Genomic DNA, 18,036 nt, shown 5'->3' on the forward strand with positions numbered 1-18,036 from the left:
AAATAAAATATGTAAAACTTGGTAATCTTCACCTTAAATCAAGAAGTCAATATTTAATTAACTGAATATTCACTTTAAGATACAATGTCAGTTTCATATTTAGAAACATAATGTAATATTATTAATAAAATATCAAACTCAGATCCCTGAATAAGATGTGCTTGCCCATCCTAATGGTTGATTAGCTAAGAAGTTTCTATTTTGTCTACAGTACTTTCATGTTTCAAGGCTGTAAACTAAGAAGGGTAAAGTATCTTATCAGATTAAGTAACTAATATTTCAGTTGCTAGTAGAAATATCTTGTATTTGTGCTTTAATAAGGCAAACAAGAACTAGTGGACCTAGGCAACAAAACAACAGCTGACTGGTACCATATGTCAGACTCAACGTTCCTTCTTTTTTTTTTCCTCTGCAACATTGTCTGTGATACCTATTCCATGCCCCAGCCTCTTAATGTAAAGATGAGGTTGATAATAGATTATGCATTTCAGACATGCATGTATCTCATGTCATAGTTCAAGTTGCATGAGGCATTCTGGTTTCATGCAGCATCTGCATATTGAAACCTGCAAAATAATCTGCACATTGAAGATTATTGCAGAGGCAAAATTGTTGAATTGCATGACGGATATTTTCACCAGGACTAAAGAAAAAGCTTTATATAGGTTGAAAAAACAGTGATATAGAACTGAAGCTCACATACTTCTAGCAGATTAGTAGATTAATTTACAATGGCTTCTCTATTATAAATGCTGCTTCCAATTTTTAGGTGGCTTGTATTTTTTTTTAAGCTTTAAAATCTGAAGAGGATGACTACTATATTAATGGTGCCTGGACTATTGACTGGCCAAGAAAGTTTGATGTTGCTGGAACCGCTTTCCATTACAAGAGGCCAACAGATGAACCAGAGTCTTTGGAAGCACTAGGCCCTACTTCAGAAAACCTCATAGTCATGGTAAAGTTACAATAAATATATTTCTGAAATTTGTAATATGTATTTGTGTTCTGAGAAAGGACAATGCCATGAATGAAATTAAATAGGTTAGGTTTACAAACAGTATACAACTTGTTTAGCTGGGACTTTTATGTGAGTGTTTTAACGCACATTGCTTACATTTCAAAATTGACTGGCAAACATTGTGATGAAATGGGAATAAAGTCAGAAGAGCACCAGGAAAACTCACAAAAAATAAACCACATCTCTTTAAATGTGGTCCACAGTAATGGTAGTGAAAATTGTGAATGGGCGATGTATCGTATCTCTGCATACTGCTGACACTTCACAGTCCCTGACAGTTTCTGTGAATTTCCTTAGTTTTAAGCCTGGCCTGAGAGTGACATTTATATATAGCCTTACCAAAGAATGAGTGAAATGGTATGACCCATGTTAAAGTATGTCACTGTGACATACATTGCTCTCAAAAGATTTTATTGAGTATGAGAATGTAACAGAAGATATGACCAGGATCCTGATGCGATCTCTGACAACAGGCAATGGTAAGCATGATGTTTCACTACTACTACTGTTGAGAAGGAGTAGGAGAACAAGTTGGTATTTTCCCAGTGTATTCTGTCAGCTGCCAGATTTGCAGTTCAGTGATTGCTTGAGCCAGATAGGATGATTTTGTAGAGAATAATTGTTGCATGGATATCCACATTTGAGGCAGCATTTTCAAACACTTGAATAACCTTTTTTTTCTTCTGTAGCTGTGCATAAGCTAGAAGGTCCATATGGAATAAGTTTTACAATTATAGTGCCTTCTTTCATTCAGTCTGTGTCACTGACTTTCTTTCTGAAAGTTCTCTGCTCTTTTGCCATGTGGAGATAAGCAGATGTGCCTCTGTAAAATGTAAGAGAAAGTAGAAATGCATGAAGAGTAGCTCTAAGGTCAGTCAGATTGCTTCATCTAACTTGATTTTTTGCTATTAGAAATGAAAAAAAAAGTTTGGTTGAAAATCAAAGGCTAGTGTTGGACAGGTAATCTGTAGAAGTGCAGTTCAAGAGCGAAGCTAGGCAAAAACTCATGGTGATGCACTTTTGCCTGCAGTGATGTAGCTGCAGTGAGAGTTTTGTTATTCTTTTAAAGGAATCACTGGTGTGATTCCACCAATCACACCTTAAGATGTTGGCTTTTGCATAAGGGGATAACAATGGCCTCAGCAACAGTCTGTTGGTGTTACTATTATTACTAGAAATAATGTACTGTAGTCAATAGAAGTGCTAACAAGGGAAGAGATAGTTTGAAAACTATGTGGACTGTACTGCTCACAAGACTTCAGTTAGAACTGCTGCATGTTTCTACAGTAATTTGTTTTTCCAACTTTGACCTCCCATAATTATTCAGCTCTCAAGGAAATTTCCATGAAGACATTAAATTTATGAAAACTAGAAAAATTTTAAAAATTATAAAATTTATGAAACGATCAGAATTATCAAATTTTGTCAGGAATAAGGAAGTGACAGAAATAATAAAGTTGTGTTATGGAAGAAAAAAAAGGATAAACCTCACCTTGGACAATAATATTTTTCTTTTGAATATGTTTTAAAAGCTGGTACAGATTCTTTTGGGGAATATCTAAAAAGAACTACTATGACTTCCTTTATTACTTTCTTCCTGTTCAGCAGAACATAACACATTCCTAGAATAAATGTCACTGTGTTTGCCCTCTGCTTGCCAGCTTTAATGGTATAACCAGTTGTTTTTAACTACAGATTCTGCTGCAGGAACAGAATTTGGGGATAAAATATAAATTCAATGTTCCGATCTCTCGCACTGGCAGTGGAGACAATGAGGTTGGCTTTGCATGGAATCATCTGCCTTGGTCAGAATGTTCTGCCACTTGTGCAGGAGGTAAGACACCAGACAGTCAAGCTACAGGGTAAACTGAATTGCAAGATACACTTCACTGTATAATTATCTAGGTGACTAATTGAAAACATTTCTTTCAGGTATGCCTCAGATTTTAATGAACATTTATTTTAATCACAGCGGATTTTGTTGTTTTCAAGTACCTTTAATGTGTTCAGATCTTTTTCTTAAATACAGCATGTCTTGGCACAGTGTTTCTCTCTGCTGATTCTTCTGAGACTCTCTTGAAGTTGGTATGTTTGTTTTTCCCAGAAGCTTTGTTGATAAAGGACATCAGAAGTTTAAAGTAAGGAGATAAAAAGCAAGAAGGCAAAATAGGCATCTGTAAATAGAGATGTGTCTTTGTGTGTTTGTCGGTGTCCTTCACACAATCCTAGTCAGCCCTCCTATCCTCCAGCCACCAAAGTTTAGGATGCACACTGGCAGCTCCTCTGTAGAAGATGATAACAATTGGATTTTACTTGCCAGCCCGTAGCAATCTGAGAATTGCTGCCCTTGGGCAGCAGTGGGGGATTTGTAGGTTGTCCCATGTGGTTCATCATGGGTGGCTTTTGCCGACAACTTACTATATTCCTAATCCTCCCTCTAGTGGCCACCAATGCAATTCTTTACCTCTGGCTGGGAGAGCAGGACAGTTGGCTTCCTTCAAAGCCAACACCATTGCTGCTGCAAGAACTGGTGAGTAGAAGTGCTGTGTGAACAGTATCTTTCTTCTCTCTGGAGACTGAATGAATCATCTCCCCAACACATCTCTGTTCCAGAAGATATGGGAGAGTGCTTTAAATGTATCCCAGAATTTCAGTTTCTACAGCATGGTGGACAACTCTTATGAAGAAGAAGACACCATATTTTTGTAAAGACTTTGGACCAAATACCTGTTGCTTTCTTCTTTTTTCTGTCTGTGGGAGGTATTCATCATGCCTCACCTTTCTGCTGGAAGCTGGTGTGACTGTTACAAGTTGTATGCAGTTTAAATATAGCCTAGCCATATATAGTACACAAAGAATAGCATGAATTATTTTCTGTGCCACTAGAGAAAGTCTTGAAACAAAATAAAGGATGCCAACTTTCTCTGATATTTTTATTATTCGTTTGTTGGATTCCTTCGTTGGATTCCCTTTGTTGGGTGACAGATTGATTTTAAAACACGATTTTAGTAATGGTAAGTGTGGCAGTGAAAAATCAATTTTGAAAGAGAACTATAAAGAAGAAGCGCTTATCTCATAGAGAAATTAAGTTCCAGTTATCAGAACCTTAAATGTATTGTCAGATCCTGTTTCTTGTGATGGTAATGTGCTAATGATCTTTCTGAAATCCTGGGAAAACAACCATTGATTTAGGTAGAGACCAGATTTTGACCATGGATATTCTGTCATGAAGGTCATTGTCATTTCATTCATTTGACAAAATACAGTGGAAAAAATAATTGTCTCTGAAGGAGTAGGCACTTGTAGAGATTAAAAAATTTGCATGTAATTAATTAGATTTCAAGGGAAGATTTGTGAATCCCTAAAGTGGCATATATTTATTAATTTAAACTCAGAGGAAGTGGAGGAGAGATTTTCTTTGGTAGCTTATGGTGGCTGAACCAGGCATTTTCTCTCCTCTCTTTCAGTTTAATAAAAGGATATATTGTGGTCATTTATTTTCACTGAGCACTCTACTCATAAACATATATTTCATTGTAGCTATAATTCATGTTGAAACATGTATCTACTTTCTCCATGAGAGAACCTGCTCCTGCTATTTCTGTCAATTTATGAAATGCATTTCACTGTATGCCAAAACAAGACAAAATTCTAAAGAGGAGCTGAGTCAGGAAAAAGAAAAGGGAAACAAAGGTTGAAGAGACAAAGACTTTAACTGGAAAATTTAGCTAATGTAAATATTCTATTAAGCAGAGATTTGACCAGGGGCCATATTAACAGGCTGCCTTATGTCCCTGTGCACTGCTTAAGTCTAGCTCTTTCTAAATCAGTTTGTCTGTATCTTCATTGCTTAATGACTTAAGTATGTCTTAATTGCTTAGTGACTCCTAAAACATGGGTATTACTTGATGTAGTAACCAAAGTGAACTTGAGCATATGTGTTGAATGTCATGAAGCAGAGCATGAAGACATTGTGACAGCGCAAAGTTTAAATAGTTTTGGAGTACTTTATATTGCAGAAGTGTCTGATTGCTCTTAAAACACTTCTTCATAGTGTTTTAAGAGCAATCCACTGCATTCAGCTCTTCTTAGACCTGCTAGTATGCCTTATCTTAGTGACTAGAGCAGTCAGGAGTCAAGGAACGAGCTGAAAGCAAGCTGGGAAAAACCTACAATCTTTGACTGAATGCTGTCTTTTCCATTGGACTTCTGTATTATGTTCATCTCTGCTGTGCTGAATATTCATATCAGAAGAATAAAAATGCTTTAACTTTTGAAACAGGACCTCTCTTCTAGGGCCTTTCTTGACTTTGAAAATAGGAAGAACATAGTAAGTGGAATCATAGGAAGTAGAAGAAAGGTTTCCTATTTATGACAGTTTAATACAATGCCAGAACTCTGGATTCCATTTCTGCCTCCTCTCTTATGGTATTGAACAACTCAAAGCATATATTACACTCTTACTAGCTCATTATGAGTTCATTATTATATGTATAGCTCTTTGGAATTTCTGTCCTCTGAAGCATTCAAGGAATTTCATCATCTCATATGAAAACTCACCCAGACACCTGAAATCAATGGGCTCTTCACAGTAGACATTATACCTTCTATCCTCCTGTATTCTCAATACAATGATCTAGGAGGTAAGTTAGAGCTGAAAGAAACAGTTATATGTTTAGATTGCCTCTAAAAAGTGGAAGAAAATCTTTTATGAGAGGCAGCCTTGGCTGTAGCGGCCATGAGATTGTAGAATTCTGTATTGAAGTAAGAGGTAGTGGGACAGCAAGAGCGATTATAACCATGGACTTCAATAACAAAAGAAAATAAAAAAGATAATGTGGGCTCATTATTAAATGGAGATGGGGCCCTGATAAGAGGAGAGGATGAGAATGCAGAGTTCCTGAGTGCCTTTGCATCAGTCTTCCCTGGCAAGACCAGGCCTCAGGGGTCCCTGACTGAGGAGACCAGGGTGAAGGAGTGCTGGGAGGAAGACACTTTCTTAGGGAAGGAGGATTTCATCTGAAACAACTATACAGACCTACTCAAGTCCATGGGCCCTGATGGAATGGATCCATGAGTGATGAGAGAGCTGGTGCACACTGTAACAAGGCTGCTCATGATCACCTTTGAAATATCATGAAGATCGGGAGAGATGCTGAGGACTGGAAAAAAGGAAATCTCACCCCAGTTTTCAAAATGGGCAAGAAATAGGACCCAGGAAACAACAGGCCAGAATCCCTGGGAAGGTGATAGAGCACCTCATTCTGGAGGCCATCTCTGTCCATATGGAAGACAAGAAGGTGATCAGGAGTGGTCAGCATGAGTTCACTAAAGATGATCAGGTGTTTGATTGCCTTCTACAATGAAAGAACTACCTGTATGCATGAGGGGGCAGCAGTGGGTATTGGCTGCCTCAACTGCAGCAAGGCTTTCAATACTCTTTCACAATGTTCTCATAGGCAAACTCAGGAGGCGTGGGCTTGATGAACAGCCTGTGAGGGTCATAATCAGTGGCAAAGGGTCTAGTTAGAGGCCTGGCACTGGTGGTGTCACCCAAGGATCAATACTGGGCCCAGTTTTATTTAGCTTATTCATCAATGGCTTGAAGGGCAGATGCCTCCTCAGCAAGTTCATTGAGGGCACAGAGCTGGGAGCAGTGGCAAATACCCTGGAGTGCTGTTCAGCCCTTCAGAAGGACCTCAGCAGGTTGGAGAAATGGACAAAGAACCATCTGAAATTCAGCAAGGGCAAGTGCAGGGTCCTGCACATGGGTAGGAACAGCCCCAGGCACCAGCACAGGCTGGGGCTGCTCTGCTGGGGAGCAGCTCTGTGGAGAAGGACCTGGGGGTCCTGGTGGACAAGAAGCTTCCATGAGCCAGCAGCGTGTCCTGGTGGCCAAGAAGGCCAATGGTATCCTGGGGGCATTGGGAAGAGCATTGCCAGCAGGTGGAGGGAGGTGATCCTGCCCCTGTACTCAGCTCTGGTGAGGCCTCACCTGGAGTGCTGTGTCCAGTTCTGGGCTCCTCAGGACAACAGAGACATGGAGCTGCTGGAGGATGCTGACAAAAGGATGGATCCAGGCTCTTCTCAGTGGTACCAATCAATGGAACAAGAGGCAATGGAACAAGAGGCATAAACTGATGCCCAGGAAATTCCAGCTGGACATGAGGAAGTTCTTTACTGTGCAGGTGACCATGCACTGGAACAGGTTGCCCAGAGAGGTTGTAGATTCTCCCTCGTTGGAGATATTCAAGAAGTGTTTGGACACAGTCCTGTGCCGTGTGCTCCAGGATGACTCTGCTTGAGCTAGATGACCCACTGTGGTCCCTCCCAAACTGACCCATTCTATGAGAGATTGTAAATTATGTATTTTGTAGTGTCACTTACGTTAAAGGAGAAAGGTACACATAGTTTTTCTGCCACACCTTGATGCTCACTATACAGGGATCATAGTGAGCTGCCACACCTTGATGCTCACTATACAGGGATCAAGAAGGAACCAAATCTCCAAATCTGAGATCTACTTTGATATTTTCTTTTTTTTCCCGTAAAAGAGGATCTTCAGATTTACCAGATAGTTAAAAAGGCGTGTCTGATGACAGAGAAGTCTTATTTATGTAGGATTCCTATACTCATATATAGGACAAGGATATAATTTCACTGATTTTTAATATCAGTACTTTTCTTAGGCTTGGGGATCCAGAATTGCAGCTCTTCTTTTTGTGCGCAAGAACCTCTATTTTCTTCTGAGAAAAAAATTTTATATAACATACATTATATGTATATATATATTACATAATATATATATTATGTATATAATACATAATATACATATTATACATATATATATACATAATATACATATATAATACATAATATACATAATACATAATATATATATGTATATATATATTACATAATAATGTACATAATAATCTACATGTATTCTTCATATTAATCCCCCTTTTTCCTTAAAGTACGGTAAAAACTCTTCTATTCTGAGGTAAAGGTTTATCTCATATAGGTAGGTCTTTATAGCTAGTGTTAAACTTGGATAAGATGATATGAAAGCAATGCCAGAGAATACTGCTATGTACTAAGTGCTAAGTTATCTCTAGAGAGATGAGTGGGAAAGGAGACAACACAGGGAAGTCAGAAAAAAATTAATGGCAACAACAGAAGATTTTCTTTAAAGACCTGAATAGTATTTAATGAGAAACACAGAGAAAATCAAAAAGAAGATATGTAGAAATAGGAACTGAAACAATACAATGAAAATTCTGGAAAGTGAAAGCAAAGGGCACTTATATCACTTGTAGATCACAGAATTATAGTTTATTAACTCTCAGACATGTCCTTCTTTAGGTCTTGTAACTTCCCAAGAGAACGTGTATTACTCTGTTCAGATCCACAAGTGTTCTTAATAAGGCAGTGAACTTCTGGTGGTATTGTTTTAAAAAATCTAGCAAAAGGAACTAAGTCTTTCTTTATGTTTTTTATATTTTATGCATTTAAAAATAAATAACTGCCTACTCCCTTTTTAATTCCTTTCATGTTTAATTATGGCAACAAATGACAGCATTTATTATCTAGAATTTGCCAGTAGTCCTAAGAATTGGTTTGGATTTCATTCATTCTATTAGAGTTCATCTCCAGATGGATTAAATATCTCAGATATTCATAGGTTTTTTATAAAATAGCATACTATTACTATCATAAGTAAATTGATTGCTTCTCAGTTTTCTTTGCTGCTCATAACCCATCTTGAGTGATGCCTACTATATTTTTCTTTCATGCCCTCAGATGAATTATGAAACTATCTTTAGGCAAATAAAACATACTTTTCCTCATCAAAGAAAATATAAGTTTGGCTCTGAGACGAACATCTTGTGATCTGATGATTGAGCTCAGAAAGTATGTCTGGGTTAACCAGCATGCACTAGTTTTAGAGATGCAAGTTTCACTATGTATTGGTACTGGCATCTTTATAATTAACTGTTGCAATCACAAGCCACAAATTTTGGGATTGATTTTAAAAATAGTTACAGCATTTACACGCCTGCAATTTTAATTCAAGAATAAAATGTGCTCCATGTAATTTAAAATTTGGCTGCTGAAAGTCATGCAGACTATTTGTGAATTGAAATCTGCAGAGCATTTCAGTTCTCAGGAGATTATGGTCAATAAAGCACTGGAGTTTTGTTTTCTCTTAGGATTGCATTGACCAGTCATGAGGACATTTTATGTCTTTTATTATAGACTAAAAATCTGTAGATTTGAAAGCAGAATGTTTCTATCTAACCGCTTGTAATGATTCCCCCCAGTATTTAAATGAACATATTTTTCTGTGCTATTTAGATTACTTTTAAAAGAGACTATATACTCAGGGAAGAGTTCATAATTTAAAAATAGTTTTTCAATATGTGGCATAACCAACTTGTATCTATTGTCTGGATAAAAACAGCACTTCTAGCTTTTCCATTTATTTTTCTTGTCTTAAAAGTTATTATCTGTGTTTATTTATCTGAGATTTTTAATAAATAATATTTAAATTAGACAGCAATGATGTAAATTTTATATCCTGTATGACAAGATTCTGCAGAACTTTTTAAAATGGATTGATGTATCTCCTGGCATCAATTAAAGATTCTTCACTGTCAGTGAATAGTGTGTGTACTCTCTCACAGGTGATATGACCAACATTCAGTTAATAACACACTTGCAAATTTTTTAAAGCTGAGTGATAATTTGCAATCATAGAAGTTTAGAATATTTTCTTATTACAAAACTCCTCAAAAATGGATTTGTTAAGAGTGCCAGTTTTTAGCCAAATTTGAGAAGGAAATTTGTCCGATACCAGTAGGAAATGCAGTAAAAATATGACATTAGTATCATTGCTATCCAGTAAGTACATTTGTGAGAATGTTCTGCATTATTACAATGCTTAATTCTAAAGTGTGTATAAATTATTTTGAACCAAATATATTTGAGGAAAATATCATTATGAAGTCCACATTCAGCCTATTCAACCAGGAGAATTAAGGCAGTTTGTGATACAAAGGATAAATTATTAGTCAGAACTCAACATGAATTGTACGTCAGCTAGCTGTGCCACATTACTGGCATTGCTGTTTGGCTTGGCTTGCTAAATATTATTTCTTATTGTGGTGAAATGTGAGCAGAAAATTGCTAGAAATATTCCTGCTTAGGTTGTCAGGTCTGATTTGAATTATTGTCTTCTGTTGGCAGTTTTTGCGTTGAATTATAGTATTCAAGGTGAATCTTGTCACAGCTTCTCGTATATTTAGATCTTTCACTTATTTTTCAAGAGCCAGAGGAGAATATTATTTCCTCCTACAAGGGAAGGCTGAGAGAATAAGATTTGTTCAGCCTGAGAAAGAGACAGCTTAGGTGTGACCTAATTGCAGGCATCTGGGATCCAAAGGAAGCCTACAAAAAAGATGGAGAGGGACTTTTTTTAAGAGCATTTACTGACAGGACAAGTGGGAAGGGCTTCAAATGGAAAGAAAGCAGGTTTAGATTAGATATTAGGAAATAGTTCTTTACTGTGAGGCCGGTGAGGCACAGAACAAGTTGTCCAGTGAAGTGGATGCCCCAGTCCTGGTAGTGTTCAAGGCCAGGATGGATGGGTCTTTGGGCAACCTGGTCAAGTGGAAGGGTCCCTGCCCACAGCCTGGATTTTGGAACTGTATGATCTTTAATGTCCCTTGCAACCAAGTCATTCTATGATTCAATGCATGTCTTAAAAACAGAGATGGCTGTGAGGTAAAGTTAGCAGATATTTGAAGCAGGAGGTTTTAATCCCCATTTAATTATATTCATTTCACATTTTGAAATAAGTTAAATAATTGCTTCTCTTTTGAAGAAAGGTACAGGACTTTTTGAAGATTTTAAGTACAGATAATGCCATTATTTCAGTTTTATTACAATGCATGTTCAATAAAAACTGCATGTGAATTTCAAATACACATTTTAAAAATTCTAATAACCATCTTACAGCATGTTTTTAAGAGAGGAGGCAGGCAGTGTGTATTGCAACAATATACTGTCATCATATCAGTGGTTCTTTACTGATTTAAAAAAAAACCTCAGAAAATATGCTTAATAAACTACCTTATAATGTTCCCTTGGCAGTGATATACCATGTTTTGGCAATAATGATCAATTCCAGATTACCCTGTTGATGGTTAACAATGAAAGAGGAACTGGAAGTGCCAGGCAAAATGAGTATTCACAGAGACAAACTGCCTCTTTCAGAATGAAATATAGTTCTATTATTTTATTTAAAAATAATATAATAAAATATGATAAAAATGTAATAAAATAATAAAAATTGTAGGATAATATATGAAAGTGCAACACTGTTCCCCAGTATTGCTGTTTTGTTTCAAACCAGAGCATATAAACAATAATTTTGCATTGAAGTGTGGTGACCACATTCTATTTGGTGGTGTTTTCTTTGGAAATTTAAGTGTCTTTACTAGGAGAGGATGGCAGACAGAGAATGGATTTTGTGCAATATACAAATAAAAACAAACTTCTAGTAAATCTATAAATATATTCCTTTTTTTTAGAAAACAACAGAATCATAAATTCGTCTCTGAGTAGGATAGCCTGAAATTGAAGGAAAATGAAAAAATTATTGTGGCTAGGGGGCATTCAGTCAATTTAAATTCTCACTGCTGTAGACTTTGGCCAAATAAAGTGGTATGGTAGAATGAATAATCAATGGGTCAAATACAATTATACTCAAAAATAAGAAGAGCAAGAATGATTAATTAATGATCTTTCATTTCATCCCAAGGTGTCCAGAAACAAGAAGTGGTGTGTAAAAGGCTGGATGACAGCTCCATTGTACAAAACAATTACTGTGACCCTGACAGTAAGCCTCCAGAAAACCAAAGAGCCTGCAACACTGAGCCTTGCCCACCTGAGTAAGTCATTAATCACTTAAGATGGACATCATTTTGCATAGAAAGATAAGTCTTCATAATCTGTAATAATTCCTGTTAACCAAATAAGATTCTCATCTAGTATTCATGACCTGCCTTATCAGAAAAGGTATTTGGGTTTGGTTTTTAGTTTCTTGTTTCTCTAAAATCAGCTCTGAAAAATGCATTGAGGATCTCTGCTTGACCGTGGAACAATAGTGATGTTTGAACTACACCAAACACTCTAAGTAAATAGAATCTAGCAAAACAGTTTCTTAGGATATGAGTGTCATACGCAGTGAGTAGTTCACAGAGTAGAACTGGGGACCATTCTTAAGGCAGCAATGATAAAAAAAATGTTGCGGTGAAACTTAACTTTACCCTAGTTATTAATATTGCATCTGAAATGTTTGCCATATTCTAAAGTATGTACAATGTTAACATTTGTGTTGAAGTGTTCACATGAGAAGTGGCAAATACAGAAACTTTCAAGAGGACCATACCATTTCCTGGCAATAGTTTTGTCAAACTTTTTCTCCAGCATATTCAGTGTTGAAGAGTAATGCTGCGTGCCTTTAGGATTAGGTGCTTAGATTCCATTTAGATTTATTTTTAAAGATAGCTGTATGCTATGTATTGATAATTAAAAACTCAGCAGCTCATTTGATCAAAAATGAAGTTTGGCAAGGACACAAAGCATGGCTTACCTGTTTAGAAACAGTTGTGATATTTTGTACTAGAAAATAGTATCAACATGTGACAACAGCTTTCCTTATGCTTTGGGACAAGTAAAACTTGTGGAAAAGGTGGAACCGATACAACAGTTTATTGATTCCCAAGCTCTGGTTAATTTGACTTTGGTGATAATCTGAAGCTGTATTCCAACTGGGTCTGAAAATCATTAATGCTAATTAAATGCAGATATGGCACAATGATGCACAATGATCCAATACTGTGGTCATCTGTAAATGTCTCTTAGAAACTGATAAATTGTAGCATGGAGGACACTGTGAAGAACAAGACAAGATTATTGTGCATTAAATCACAGCAGGTCAATGAGCTTCCAACTGCTTCCCTGGCGTGGTGCCTGGTTGCAGGATGGCAGAACAGTGTCCCTTTCACGTCATGCCCCTGTGTCACCTACCACACTCATTTGGCATAAAGCCAAGTGAAGCCATTGCTCTGCTGTTGCCTTTAAGTGTGAACGAGCTCTGTCAGACAGGTCTAAATTAGGTCAAAATCATTGTCCCCACAGTCTATGTGTAAAAATATGTTTATCCTGGAAGGGTATTAATTTGTCCTCTGTTTAGATAACACTGTTTGACATGCCTCTGAGTGCACCAACTATGTGCACCTGAAGGCAGGACTTAAAAAGCAGTCATGTTTGATCAGTTCCTTTTTACCAAAAACATTCCAATCCCTTCCTTTGTGTGGCTTAGCTATTAGCAAATTAGCATTTTACAAAGTAATGTTAACAAAGTTATTCCAAACTAGTTTAATTTCGGGGGGCTTTTTGTTGTTTTCCTTGGTTTAGTTTTTTGGTTTTGTTTTTGGGTTTTTTTTAACTGACACTACTTAAAAAATTTCCACAAACTAACTAAACTGAGCCCACAAAGAGGGAAGTTTTTGGATTCCCCATCCAGTACAACAGGGACATTGATTAACATGGTGAAAGTCAAGACATCAATGTTCAGAAAATGGGTAGAGTATATTAATTAGCATCTACTTCAACATACCAGAGCAATTCAACCCATGTCTGCCTCCATTCTGATGATCCCCCTAGAATCAATACGAAGTGCCAAACTAAGGAAAGGTTCTCAATTCCTGATTCTGTAAGTAGTCTAGTAGGAGACTGTTCAAATAACAGATAGTTATCCTAAGAAGTTTGGCTGTTTTGACAGAAAGTTTTATCATGCAGTAAGACTTTGTGTTTACATGGACTGGCCAAATATTTCCCTTTTTAATTAGCACAATTCTACTCTTCTCCTGGTGCATACCAAAAGCAATGAAAATTATGTCCTTTCTAACTGAATACCAGTTACATTATACTTGATGTCTTTGAACAGCAGAAGGCTATGTTTATTTTCAATACTTTGTTATTACAATAGGTAACTCTTACATTTCAGATTTCAAGAAAATATAATTTCATATTTCTATGAATTATGAATAGTGCTGTCTTATCATACAGTTTAAATATTAAAGGTACCTGAGAGAAAAGTCGCTCGAGCAAATTGTAATATCAATTAAAAATTAACTCCGCAGCCTCTTGAAAGCTCTGAATAGCTTCAGATTCTCCCTATTGTGGTAAAGGCACAAGATTTTTTGATCTTATGCCTCTTAAGAATCACAAATTAACTTCCTTTTTCTGTGAAAGTAACAACAGAATGTGACATAATTTTTTCCATCTCTGCGTTGATCTAGTTTCATGTTAGGATATATTACATATAATGTAACACAAAAGAGGATAGCAGAACTTTTTTTTGACATCAGCTTGAGAAAAGACATCTTATGAGGTAGCTCCAGGCATGCCTCCGGAACATCCACAATGACTGATATGCCTGGCATTTTTGGCATTTTGGCAACATTTGATAGCATACTAGACTTCAACTTCATCCTTTGCAAGGATGGCACAGGCGAGTAACTAATCAACATATTAAATACTGAAGACCAAATGTGCTCTTCAATATGAAGAGATATTTCTATTTAATTGAGCGGCATTAGTCATTCATAAGTAGGAATATATAATATTACAGCCACATGAATAGCCGCTTTAATCTCTGCAGCAGCACAAATCAATCTAATTTTATTTACAGTTCTTGGTTTCTACTATGTATGCAGAAGCACTCAGAAGTTCCCTCTACAACCTATAGTGCAATTCTTTAAATTTTAAAGGAGCTTGTTGAGATGATTGTTTTTATCAGACGAATTCATGTCTTACTAGTGTTTGCTTCAGTTTAAAAGATGAGAATATTTTACATTTCAGTGTAGCCTTTTATTAATAAGTTTACAAATGTCTCATTATCTGATGAGAATTAACTCTCAAAAAGTCCAATTTTGAGATCAAATTATTTTATTGTAATGATACCAAAGAGGCAAACATCTTGGCTTTTAACTTGTGATGTAACTTTCAGCAATGGTTCCCAAACATTTCCAGTTGCAAACCACTTTCACAGAAATTATTTCAGGCAAGTCCAATACAAATCTACATAAATACCTTCAGTTTTGTCAGGCTCAAACACTCCTTTCTAACTACTGTAGGCTAGGATGGAAATTGCTGCTCTTGAAAAATACAAAGGAGTGTTATTATTGGAAGATATGATTGCAGTGAGGCATAAATTAAAATATTTAGTAAAAAGACCCATAAATTTCTACTTTATATCACCATGAATGTATGTATTGTTAAAAATTACTTCGGTTTAGTGATTTAAACTATTTGCATTCTTGGTTTGTGTAGTTATCAACTCTGTTTCTGAAAAGTGTTTAACTGAGCCTCCTAACGTTTTCTATCCAGATGGTTTATAGGAGATTGGTCCGAGTGCAGTAAGACCTGTGATGGAGGAATGCGTTCGCGGACAGTTCTCTGCATCAGAAAGATTGGCCCCTCTGAGGAGGAGACGCTGGATGCTGCCAACTGTTTAACACACCGGCCTGTTGAGAAAGAGCCCTGCAACAACCAGTCCTGCCCCCCACAGTGGGTTGCTCTGGACTGGTCAGAGGTAAGGAGATTTCACTGTATTATTAGCTCATTGGTGATAGCAGAGGCAGGACCTCTGACCACTGAATAGTAGTACATTTTCTGTCAGGGCCTGCTAAGTAAAGGGTTAGTAGGAAAATTTCCGAGAGGACGTTTCACCTGTGCCTCATTATTTTGTTTCCTGCCTCTTATGAAAATGCCCATGACCTACAGTGTCACTATAGCCCTAAATTAGCTCCTTCTCTCCCACAGGTATCACATACTGGTTACCTAAAGTGGTTTCTCACTCTGTTATCAAGTCTAGGCTTCTATGCAGCAAGATCATGTAATGATTCTGAACAAAATCATTCTAATTTAAAGACTCAAACTCCGCTAAACTTCTGGTTGTGATAATTAATCAGGGTTGTGAAAAACTACCAGGCTTCTTTCTGGTATGAATTTTCTTGTGTAGCTTGGCAGACTGTTTTGACTGATGATACCATTTTAATAGAATGAGAAAAGTTTTTTTAGTTTTTTGTCCTGTTAATGTTTTCCAGAAATGTCATATAATATATTAAAATCCTTATAGTACAATAAATATAAACATTTTTGTATGTGTGTTTATATGAATTTCTGACAGAAACATGAAAAGGAAAACAAGAGTGAATTTAAAAAATCAGGAGTTGAATACTCCTCCCATTTAAACCAATGACAAACCTTGCTAATTTTCTCTGGAATGCAAGATATGAAGTTTTCTTTTCATACTCAAAACAAAGCATATTACAAATAAAACAATTAAAGAACTGTTTTATCTGCTTATCCACTTGTTGACACTCAATATAATTACATGTTCTTAAAATTTTAAGTGATTATTTACAAGAAATTGTGTATCCTTTTGGTCATTTTGCAAACATACTGGTTAGATGAAGTCCTTAGGAAAATGTAAGCCTGGTTTTATCAAATTGAAATGAAAACTAAGGATGTCTTTCCCACTGGAATGTAGTAATTCTTATCTAGTGCCATAAGGTTTTTCACACATTGTGATAGTTGAGCTTTGACAGAATTAATCTACCCCCTCTAAACTACTCCTTTTATATTTTTCAGGATAATTATTAAAAACACCCGAAAAACTATTCTAAGGATTTTTTGGGAAGAGCCTTATCAGACAAACACATATAACTTGTCTTAATGACTTCAACAAAGGCATGAAATTCTAGAAGCATTTAGTAATAGAAGATAATTTTTCCTTGTTTGGCTTATCTAGATATTTTCTTTTCCTTTTCTTTGGAAGCGTACAGTCTTTTTGTTAAATTTTACTGGGGTTTATTATTTTTAGTCATTCAGTATTATTGAAGGCAACTTATTTCCTTCTTTCATTTGCATTTCTGGGATCCAGTGTAGTCCATCTTGGTGGAATTTTTGCTATAACTCCACAAAATGGAGTGTTGTTTTCTTCTTGTACCAATAGCTGGAGAAAGATCTTCTCAGATGGAATCCTACATTTAGATTCAAGATTGTGTCTTCAATTAGTACTAGAAGGAAGATGCTCCTAAACTCAAAGTTTAGTCCTTGTTGCTTGTTTGCTGACATCCTCTGTAGATTATGGAACCTCACAGGTCCATTGTGTTTTGACATTTTGACCCAGCCCTTTCCACATTGTCACTTTTCTGTTTGTTTTGACAGACTGATGTGATTTTTAAGCACTCAGCTGGGAAGGGGCACATACTTCTACATCCTACTTAAAAAATCAAGTGTTTTGTACAAAATACATGTGGGAGAATGTACTGAAAACACTCCTTGGAATTTGAACCCCAACTGATCAGTCATGATCATGACTTCAAAGACCTCACATATTAACTGTCATTGGGTTTTGGTTTCTATCATTAGTATTATTTGTGTAGTTCTACCAGAGATCTTCTCTTACTTCCCTCCTTCATCTGGTTTTCTAGTAGGCAGTGTGCACAAGATTTAGTGTTGAAGTATTAGGACCTTTGAAACTTTTTATGTTTAGTCCTTATCAAAATTCTGAATACTGAATTACTGTATATAAGAGATGTACCTCGGTAGAAAAAGATTGAATAGGGTAGAAAAGGTTACATTTTAAGGATAGTGATTATATATACATTTTGCATTCTGGACTATAAACTTCAAATGCAAGATTCATCTTTATGCAGCCCAGTTTAAGATCCTAAATCCAAGTGGAGATAACATTTGGAATAAACCTTTTCATTCTATATGGACTAGTTTAGGTGCCTCCCTCTGGAGATTTTCTTCTTGTTTTGAGGTATATGTAGATAGAGATGTAAAATTTTACATATTCATAGGGTATATCCTTACATAATACTGTGGAGCTGTTTGAAAATTTCTATAAATTACTCAAAGATACTTTAGGA

General features: G+C 36.3%; 1 protein-coding gene across 4 annotated transcripts in view; it reads left to right on the forward strand.

Annotated features, from left to right (window-relative positions):
- Positions 1-18,036, forward strand: part of ADAMTS6 (ADAM metallopeptidase with thrombospondin type 1 motif 6) — a 144,199-nt gene that overhangs the window by 114,762 nt on the left and 11,401 nt on the right. For 3 of the 4 annotated variants that reach the window (XM_054652324.2, XM_054652325.2, XM_077171331.1), the window contains exons 19-22: positions 792-955; positions 2,714-2,852; positions 11,844-11,973; positions 15,482-15,686. In XM_054652324.2, the coding sequence (XP_054508299.1) occupies positions 792-955; positions 2,714-2,852; positions 11,844-11,973; positions 15,482-15,686 (638 nt within the window). Of the gene's footprint in view, positions 1-791; positions 956-2,713; positions 2,853-3,459; positions 3,549-11,843; positions 11,974-15,481; positions 15,687-18,036 lie in introns of those variants that run through there. The other variant, XM_077171332.1, reaches the window with a different exon arrangement.

This window comes from Agelaius phoeniceus, chromosome Z (genome assembly GCF_051311805.1).
Source record: "Agelaius phoeniceus isolate bAgePho1 chromosome Z, bAgePho1.hap1, whole genome shotgun sequence".
Classification (NCBI taxonomy): Eukaryota; Metazoa; Chordata; class Aves; order Passeriformes; family Icteridae; genus Agelaius; species Agelaius phoeniceus.